The 10,404-nt window shown below is 39.2% G+C and overlaps 1 protein-coding gene across 1 annotated transcript in view; it reads right to left on the bottom strand.

Moving 5' to 3' along the window:
- Positions 1–1,164: 1,164 nt before the first annotated feature.
- Positions 1,165–10,404, bottom strand: part of ABCB5 (ATP binding cassette subfamily B member 5) — a 34,220-nt gene continuing 24,980 nt past the window's right edge. Inside the window, 8 exon segments of the mRNA XM_036378846.1 lie at positions 1,165–2,060; positions 2,589–2,735; positions 3,681–3,887; positions 4,804–5,001; positions 7,270–7,426; positions 7,917–8,057; positions 9,348–9,448; positions 10,146–10,349. Coding sequence (XP_036234739.1) covers positions 1,863–2,060; positions 2,589–2,735; positions 3,681–3,887; positions 4,804–5,001; positions 7,270–7,426; positions 7,917–8,057; positions 9,348–9,448; positions 10,146–10,349 — 1,353 coding nt within the window. The 3' untranslated portion in view covers positions 1,165–1,862.

Here is a 10,404-nt window from a genome sequence, read left to right as displayed (position 1 = left end):
TGGCCATCGATGCAGCATCCTCAGATCCCTGAGGATCAGGCTGGCTGTTACAGAGGTAGAGGTCTGGTAAGATCCTCAGAATGGGGAGCTGTTTCCAACCTCCACAACTGGAAAGCTCCAAAAAATTGAGACTGGTAATGGGAAAGGGAATTGAGCAAAAATTCCCTTTCCCACTGCTAAGAAAAGTAGTAGTTACTTCCCTTTTTTATTTTCAAAACTGAGAATCAAAATCTAGTGCTTGTAATTTTAACTGCAGTGCAGAAACAAAATAGGGAAAAGGGAATTAATTGGAGCCCACATTAGATAATTGGAAATGTAATAAGGGCAGCAGTTCCATAACATGTACTTATCACAAGAAAATTAAGAGATCACACAAGAGGGATGCCTGAATGAGTAAAAATTCCTCTTCAAACAGTCTCTGAGAAAAACTGTGAGGGAGAACAATTGTATTTATTTTGGCAAATCTGAGATCGGATTTTTTTTGTGTCTGTTTTATTCCCCTTGCAGATCCTGATACCGGAAAATAATTGAAATGAGCAAAGGAGATGGTAATTACTGTAAGTTTGTCTGCTACAATCTGGAAATTATAAAGTACTGCAGGTTGCTCCAGGCTATAAATCCTAACCCAAAGCCTCGTGCAAAGCCTTGGAAAATTGAAATGCTGCAATTGGGTTTAACCAGCCAAAAAACCCCAGCTGCTGAGTCACTCTGACTACATAGTACATATTCTTCAACAGTTAAAGGATGTCTTACAGCACCCAGAGGAATATACCAGAGGACTAAAAAATTATTACAGCACATGTATAAACAAGCTTTGCCAACACTTAAAAAAATCTTTGAAATTATTCATAGAATAACAAACTCATTTAGAATGGCAAAGACTCTTTAAATTATCAAGTCCAAATGTTAACCTAACACCATCAGGTCCACTACTAAACCATCACCCTAACTACTATGCCTATTAAAAAGAAAGGAACTTATATTGAAAACAACTTTTCCTTTTTTCTTTATTTTAAAGAAAAGCTGTTTACATGGCTGACAGGAATTCACTCCAATAGATGCCATCCTTGCTCCCCATGAAACTTTTGAAATTATCTTGATGGATACAAAGAATGACTAAATTCTGTTAGGTCAGCATTTGAAAAATACTAAACAAAACAATGGTATCTTTTATGCAGTTTATTTCGACATGGAAAAGTTGTAACTATTATAATTATTGTCTGAATTAGAGTACTGAATATCCAAGAAATGTGTGAAGCACAGTAATATGAGAAATGTGGCATAAAGTAGGGGAAAAAAAACCAAACCCATGCATCAACATTTTTCTCTTTAATGTAATTTTTTTTTGGAATCTCAGTTTTCAGTGATAATCATCTTTACCTAAAGAAGACTTTATGACTTCATCTGGCTGATGAAGAAACCCAAAAAGCAATCACAAGCACCAGCTTTTTGTTTATCCGTGATGCTTAACTGCTGTCATACTCTGCCATCACCTTGGTCTATGGCAGCTGCTGTGGGCCAGGGTTTGGGGGGACGGGGAGAGCAGGGTACCCACCTGAGCTGTGGGTGACACTACACCAGGTGTGACACCCTGCAGAGCATGTGACACACCAAACTGCTCAACACATTCAGTCCCTAGGACTCCTCTGTGCCCCTTCTGTGACCCAGCACTGGGCATGCACTGCTCATCCCCATGGATGTGTGGGCCAAGGGCTACACTGGATACAGCAACCAGGCTGCAACACAGCTCCTGCTCAGTCAGCACAAGCACAGCCACAGTAATCCTCTGTAGAGATTTTAATGTCTTCCCATTAAAAAAACCAAAACAAAATAAAAAAACCCCAACAATTCAGCAAGTAGTACTAATTAGAGACTTGTGCATTTACAAGGGCATAGTAGTGTCCTTCCTTGGCCAGCAGCTGGCTGTGGGTGCCCTGCTCGACCACCCTGCCGTTCTGGATCACCACGATGATGTCGGCTGTCTGCACGGTGGACAGGCGATGAGCAATGACGATGCAGGTCCGACCTTGCCGGGCGTTATCCAGAGCTTTCTGGACAATCTGTCCACAGAGAACACAGCAGTACTGTTAGCACCTGAAAAGCCTTCCCCTGCCCTAGGAACTACCTTTGATTTCTCACTCTCTTATCACCTGAATACATGCCCTACAGATATACATGTCAGTGCACATGGGAAACCTTAACTCAACAGGATTTCTCACTGAGGTCAAGGAGCCTGATCAAACAAATGTCAGACATGGAGAAGTGGGTTCTTGGGCTCCCAGCTTGGGTTAGAAGACAAATTCAGTATTTCCTATCAAATACATCTGATAGGAAGACAACTGATGCGTATCAGATCAATGTGGAGTTTTATACTTAAAGTTTCAGGTTTTTTCTACTTTTTATTCAGCAAATATAAACATCTTTCTAGTACAGTTCAATTCAAACCTTTCAGGTGGAAAAGCTACTGTGATACACCTGACTTGTTTCACAATTGAGCATTTGTAGCACGTTTGCTTTAATTTTATTCTACAGAGAGCAACTAGCCATTAAAATAGGCATAAGTATTTCACATAACAATCATTATTCACCTTTTCACTTTCAGTGTCAAGAGCAGAGGTAGCTTCGTCCAGAAGCAGAACAGCAGGATTACGAACCAGAGCACGGGCAATTGCTATTCTTTGTTTTTGACCTCCAGAAAGTTGTGTCCCTTTCTCACCCACCCGTGTATTATATTTCTGGATATTAAAAAAACAAAAAAGATCACCAGTGAATACTTTTAGAGAAGGAAGATTGGAGAAATAAAATTTTTTCCTGGTTATAAAAGTTAAGCATTTTCATCTTGAAAGAAAGAATAGTGAAAGTGGTTTTAAGAAAGTTAAGGCTTTATAAACATCTCTAGTACAAGGCAGTTATCTATACAGCCACACATACTCATAGCCAGTCTGAAAATTTACTCCCTCAAAGCTGGAATAGGTCTTGAATAGTACCAGAAGTGAGGCATCCAAAGAGCATATGTCCATAAGATTAACTCACAATTTCATTCTTACTGACATACTCACAAAGAATTTGAAGTTGCAATGCCTGTGAATTAAGAATCTCAAAAATTATTAGTAGTAATGAAAATTAAATATTTTTCAGCATTATTCCCTCAGTTTCAGGTACCCAGAACTATAGTGAAAACAAGCTATCAAAGAATTTTTCCTTGTTAGAACCAAATTCTTGTCGGGCATGAAGGTCAAATGCCATGCCATTCAGTTCTGATTTACTACCCCTTTGTATTTATTAAGAAAGACTCTCTCTGCATATCCATTCAGTTAGAAAGAGTTCTTTATTTTACTAATTTTTTTTAGAAAAATAAAATATCTTTATCAGAGTAACTTGCAGAGTTTCTGCTGTCAAAAGAAAAAGATAGAAAAAAAATTATTATGAGCACTTATACATAGAACATCCTCTCATTTCCCTCTCCTCAACCCCCAAATATTACGGGTTGTATACCACTGTAATTATGAAAACATTGGCTTTTTTTTAACAAAAAAAAGGATTTTAAGCTTGAAACACACCGACATTTAAAAGCATAAAGGCTATTATATTAGGGAGAACAAAAGTGAGCACTGCCTTGATATCTCTATATCATTCCAAGTGTATGATCTTACTGTGAAGAGAACATCACTGTCTCTTACCTCTGGCAGCTTTTCAATGAAGGCATGAATATTTGCTGCTTTAGCTGCTTCTTCAATTTCCTCCTGACTAACCTCCCTACTGTTGTCTCCATATTGGATATTTTCAGCAATGCTGCAGTCAAACAAAATGGGCTCCTGTGACACCAGGCCCAGCCTGGACCTCAGCCATCGTAAATGCAGAGATTTGGTATCAAATCCATCTGCTAGCTAGAAAAAGCAAGAGAAACATGATGCCAAGCTGGCTACTGAGCTCATCCACACATGTCTGCTGTAAACAGGAAACGTGAATTCTAAGACAAAGCCCATTATGTGTTATTTTACCAGATGTAATCAAGTAAATTTTTTGCATGCTAAATGAAAATGAACCAGCAGAATAGACAAAATGTTTTCCTGCATTAGTTTTTAATTTTGTGTTTTGCTTCCATTTGCTAGCAAGCAGAAACAACCTGCAGATAACAGGTCGTTCTTGCAGTCCTTCCAGCCCTAGTGACCACAAGAAGCACCAGGAAGCTCATGGGAAATGCTGCCCCTTGCCCCTTAAGAAGCTGAGCACAAAAATAAATATCCTCAGCTGTAGGCCTTTCCATCTTGCAACCTCCAAAGGAGGTTTCTTTCCACTTTTTATACCCAGCAACAAGGGTTGTATCCAAAAGCCCATTGGGACCTCCTGATGGTGAAACAATGACATCCATTACATTTGTGTTATCTGAAGCATGTATCTGTCTCTAATGTGTTAGTTCAATTCAGCAAGAAAACTTACACACTGACAAGCAAGATACATTAGTGTTATGCCCCTGTCTGACCAGGGTGTGAGGAGCCTTGGGGAGGAAATGCAGTCAGACCTGGTTGTTCGTTTCCCAGGCAAAATCTATGACCTGAGGATGCACACTGTGCCAGCATGGATGCTACTGCTGCTACATGTGGACAAATGCCCAGGGCAGGCAATGACAGGGGTTTGGGATCATCTACAGATCCACTGGAGGCACAGCCTCTAACTCACACCTCTAAAAAAAGGTATCTCAACAGAGGGACTGCCAGGCTTGTCAAAAGCCTCTGAAACCTTGGCAGATAAAGAGTTCTGTAGATCTAATTACTATTAATAGCCACACAAATCTATTCTTACCACTTGTCCTTCCACAGGGTCATAAAATCTCTCCAAGAGCTGAATGGATGTACTTTTGCCACAGCCACTGCTTCCTACTAATGCCAGAGTCTGTCCTTTTTTAACTTTCACATTAAGTCCTTGCAAAACCTGAACTTCTGGCCTTGTTGGATATACAAAATGAACGTTTCTGAATTCAATGTTGCCTTCAAAATGGCTCTGAAAAGGAGTAGAGAGTTCACATGCTCATATTAACATTTATTAGCATTAACTATTACAATACTTGTTAGGACTTGGTTATTAAAGTGAGAGATCCAAGAAAGTTTGGGAAGGTGTTTTCAAAAGTGCTTTTGAAATTCTTTTAAATGACATATTGGACTGAGCATAGTATCACTAGTTACAGGATGATCTTCAAGTCACTACATCCTTCTGGAGAAGTTTTCTGCATCTCTTATGTCTATTTTTCACTTAATCTTTGAAAACAGTATCACAGAAGCACAGAATAAGCTGAGGTGGAAGGGACTCTCCAGGATCAGAGTCCAAATCCTGGCCCTGCTGGGAACCATTCCCAAGAACCACACCATGTGCCTGAGAGCATTGTCCAAACAGTTCTTGGACTCTGTCAGGCTTGGTGCTGTGACAGCTTCCCTGGGGGGCCCTGTTCCAGTGTTCAACCATCCTCTTAAGAAAAGTGAAAAATATCCAGATTTTTCATTTCTAATACATTTAATTGAGATACTTCTTCTTGTGCTTTCCTGATCTTACCCTGCAGGTAGCACAATTTGAACAAATGTAACACAAGGTCAAAATCAGAGATTAAGATAGCACAGCTAAATTCTTCAGTAGGTTATTCACGACCACAAAGGACAAGCTGTGTTTAAAAAAGCAGTGATAGTTAATTAGGCGTCCTAGGCAGGTTGATATTTAAGCACAAGTGGAAGAAAGGGGGAATATGCCAAGGCTGTCCTGTTCTTTGGGGTATGAGCCAGCCCCCTGTACATGCCAGCAGCACCACTAACACGATGCTCTCACAGCAGGTAATAACCTAATTTGATGGACTCAAACATTTTCCTTGCTAAGTCATAGTCATCACTGGCAGTTAAGTCCAGTCCACAATAAAAGTGTTTTCATTAAAGTTTTATTTTACTAGAGACCTTCTGCCAAGTCTTTCAATGTCTGTGTCAGAGAACCCTGGTTCAAGAAAATATGCAAGCATGCTCAGAACTTTAAAGGTTGAAAATCCTGTATATAAGCTTGAAGTTTTAGAAAACTGGATTATGGCTTCCTGAGTAGGAGCTACCTTCTAAACCTGCATGGGAAGTTAATTTTAAATTCAGATGAACCTGGATATGCCATTGTAATCCTTCCAGAACAAGTAAATTGAAAGCATTACATGCAGAAATTTGACAAGTGCTGAGGTCAGGCTCCTTAATGACAATTTTGGTTTAGAAGCAAGGCTCATTGGGGAATTTTTTAGTGTTTTCTGATTTTTACTTTTTATTGGTTTTTGTTTCTTGTCTTTCCTCCCCCAACTTTAGAGCAAACTAAATTATTCATTAAGCTTGTTTTGACTTCACAAGAGCACATTTTTAATTGTAAAAGTTTCCACAGATAGAATAGGATGGCTTTTGGCAAAGTGCCTGTCTGTAAAGGAACTAATCTCTCTTATTTACATAATAATTAGAAAAATGCATTAGTACTTTATTTCTCCTATAAACTCTTACAAAGACAACAAAACTTTTATTGGAAGTGACATTATCAGTGTTTTCCTGAAGCCATTTACACTGAGTCAGTAGAATGAAAAGGATTTTTTTTAATAATTTAGAGAAAAACTACCTTAAAGGCCATGCAATTTTGTCTGAAACCCAGAAATAATATGGTCCCTAAATAATGTTTATATAGTGTCTGTCTTTTGACAGAACCATAGAACGGTTTGGATTGGATGGGGCCTTAAAGAACATCTAGTTCCAACCCCCCTGCCATGGGCGGGGACACCTTTCACTGGACCAGATTGCTCAGAGATCCATCCAGCCTGGCCTTGAACACCTCCAGGGATGGGATATCCACAACTTCTCTGGGCAACTCACCCCATCCTCACAGGAAAGAATTAATTTCTAGTATCTCATCTGAGTCTACTCTCTTTCAGTCTGAAGCCATTCCTCCTTGTACCATCACTGCATGCTCTTGTAACAAGTCCCTCTCCATCTTTCTTGTAGGCTCCTTTCAGGTCACAATTAGGCCATCCTAATTCAGCATCCTTCTGTGACACCCTAAGGTGCCTTTTCCTTAGAGTGTCACAAAAGGTGCCTATTTCTTAGGGTGTCACCTGTGAATACAATTGCTGACAATAATTACTAATTTAGTTTGTTACAACATTTTTTCCTGTGAAAAAAGAATACTCCTTCCAAAAAAATACACCCAAAACCCCAAAGAAACAGATCTCCAATATCCTGCCAAGCTCCCATGCAAAATAACACCAACCCTTACCAATTTTTCACCTTGTTCACTGTAACTGTCAATTAGAGGTTTTCTGTCCAAAAGCTGAAAAATTCTTTGAGCTGACATTCGAGCTTTGCCATAGTCTGGTGCCATGGAAGAAGACTGCCCAACATTCATAGCTGCAAATATGACAGAAGAGAAGACTCTAAAAAGCAAAGGACAAAGCGTGATTTTCCAGGTGGAACAATGCATTTGCTTCCCACTGCATAAAACACACCTTCAGAATAAAGCTTGTTAGCATCTTTAGGTTATGATATTTCTGGAGTCCTCATACCCCAAGATGTCATCCAGTACTTGGAAAGGTCAGCTTGCTCCCATAGCTACTTTATAGCTGGACATCAGTATCATATTACTTTTCTTTTTAACACCCTCTGCCTGGAAGGGACATCAAAGGGCAAAGGCTTCTCCAAAGTAGATGTGCTGAGCTTGCTGCTCACTTTTGCTGTTTCACTGCCCAAAGGAGCACCTTTCCCCAAAACAGCCCTTATGCCCAAAGGAAACTTCCAACCAGACTGAGTTCCTGGATTCCCATGCCCCATTACCTCTGTAATTTGATTAAATAATTTGCATGCATTCAAATCACTACACTGCGTACTAATTTTGATCTTTTTTTATGTTTTATAAAGTATACTCACATAAAGACATTTTCAAAGTTGGTCAGACAATTAGCAATGAGCCATGCTCCAAATCTGAAGACTGCTGCATTAATAAAGTACTCTGAACATTGAGCTATTCCATAGGTAAATCCATAGAAAGGAGCTTTTCTCAGAGATTTTCTGATAAAAGAAGAGACTTTCCATAAATTACTTGTAAAAGAAAAACAACAGACACTGGCTGGGGGACAGCCAGACTTCTGGAATAAAGTCTTCAAGCAATCCAGCTCACCCCCAAAACCACAACAAATCAGCCCACAACACACACACTCACAAATAATCCTTGCCAGACCCGAGGAGCCCCTGGCTTCACGACATAGAACCACCCTTAGGACAGAAAGCAATGAAAACCTTGATCCTCAGTCATGTTAAATTGAATACCCTTCCTTTGCTTTGATAGCAGGACAGGTCACTAGAGCAATTAGTTAAAATGAAATAAGTTAATAACTACCCCATATGACCCATTTTATTAAGAAAACAATCAGGCTTAAGCCTGGCCTGAGAGATGCTTGCAGGCTTCCACCAGCTCATCCCATCTGAGCAGAGCACAGACACATTGCTGGGTATCCCCACTAGAATTCAGACTATGCCACTATTTCTCAATCTATCCCTCTGGAAGGGTTTCATTTTGTGTAGCTAATTGAACACACACCAAATAAGAATCTGGTGAACTCTTTATCCTCATTGTTTAGGATGCTCTCAGAGGAAGAGGAAATCTCCTTTCTAGTTTGAGCTGTAAATCAGACCTTTGACAGTCCAAACAAGCACCCTGCCCAAATATGGGCTCTTAGCAGTTCACCAGACATTGAATTTTAACACTATTTTGGTTGAGGACAGATTGTGCAATACATCACTTTCAATTCCTTCTTTTACATTAGAAACAATTTAGATTTTGGGCTATTTTATTTAATTAAAATGGAGCTAGAAACATCTGGCAACTGTAGTGATTCAAATGCATTTCAGCAGAGAAAAGCCAGTGGGATGTAGTGGATCAAATAAGGGAAATGTATGAAGTTCTTTCCAAGGTTTCAAAGTCATATGAGGGGAATAAAATTTGTTTATGCTATAAAGGGTGTGGTTGAACTGTCAGTTCCTAAGTTAAGTAGCATCAGTGCAATACACTGACATGGAATGAACTATATCCTATATTGTAAGCAAACACAATGTTCTGTAACACATATGCAGAGAATGGAGCTTCTAAAGTGTTAGCATAATAAAAGACAAATCCTGCAAATGTTTTTTTCACTCTACACTTAATAATGTATATTAAAATATAGAGATTATACAAATTCCAAAGCTATATGAACAACTATTGATATTCTTTCCAGTCTTTTGGGTATTAGCTAGGTTCCAAGAAAGGTATTTACAGTAAATCTGAAAGACTAAAGTGCACTGTAAAGAAAAAAACCCCACCTATATGTATGATTCAAACAAGCAGCATATCTTTCATAAAATGCTTCTTCCTTGGTTAGTGAAGCTACAGTTCTTATGTTTTCAACGGATTCTGTTGAAATCTAAACAAAGAGATTAAAAAAATAAGAGGTAATCACTTACAACTGCAATCTGCAAGATATCTTCTGAACACTTGATTTCTTTTCTAGCATTTATTATTTTAGATCAGAATGTGCTTGTTTAAGAGTAATGATGAAGATGAAGGAAAGTCCTAAGCAATGAAAGTATTCATCAGCAGTGTCTTTCCTTACCATGGGTTGTGGCCCTCATGAATTAAACCAAATCTAATAAAATGGGGACAAGCACTAGTAATCTGAACACAGCTTGCTCTTTTGCATGGACTACTTCTGTCTCTTAGAAGAGCACTATCAGGTGAGTGAAGGCAGTACCCTGAAACTCTTGAGCACATCAATGGCTTGCCTTTATTACAGAATAGGAAGGTATCAATGCTGCAACACTTCTGGCTGCAGCAGAGCAGTGCAGAGCCATGTTGCTCACCCTAGGCACCAGTGCTGGGACTGCTTCTGCTGCAGCTGCCCCTGTCCAGAAATCCACTATGGAGGCTTTCAAATGCATTTCTATATTCTAATTTGCAGGTGGTTTGTGTTATCTGCATTTTGCTTTTCTTGAAGATATATAAATATTCCTCTCAACACCCTTCATTTATCTTGGACAATTGAGTCAGCTATAGTATAATTACAGTGTTGTTCTTAAAAGTGATCTCACACAGAACTCTGTAGTTAAAACTGAAGAACTTACTCTTCCAGCCTCTTCCAAAGCTTTTTGGTCTTCTGCAGCATGACCAGACATAGAGCTGGCACTCACAGCATTTGCACCAACAATAAAAGGAATGCAGGCCAGGATAAGCAAAGTTAGCTGCCAGCCGTATGCAAATGCAATAATGATGGCAGTCACAAGGGTAAAGACAGTCATAGTCATCAGTGCAAGTCGGCTTCCAGTTGCCTAAGAAAACCCCAGAAACCCCCCAAATATATGTAATAAGATTTTTAAATTTTGT

Source organism: Molothrus ater, chromosome 1 (genome assembly GCF_012460135.2).
Source record: "Molothrus ater isolate BHLD 08-10-18 breed brown headed cowbird chromosome 1, BPBGC_Mater_1.1, whole genome shotgun sequence".
In the NCBI taxonomy this organism is placed as follows: domain Eukaryota; kingdom Metazoa; phylum Chordata; class Aves; order Passeriformes; family Icteridae; genus Molothrus; species Molothrus ater.
This window is presented reverse-complemented; position numbering and strand designations above follow the sequence as displayed.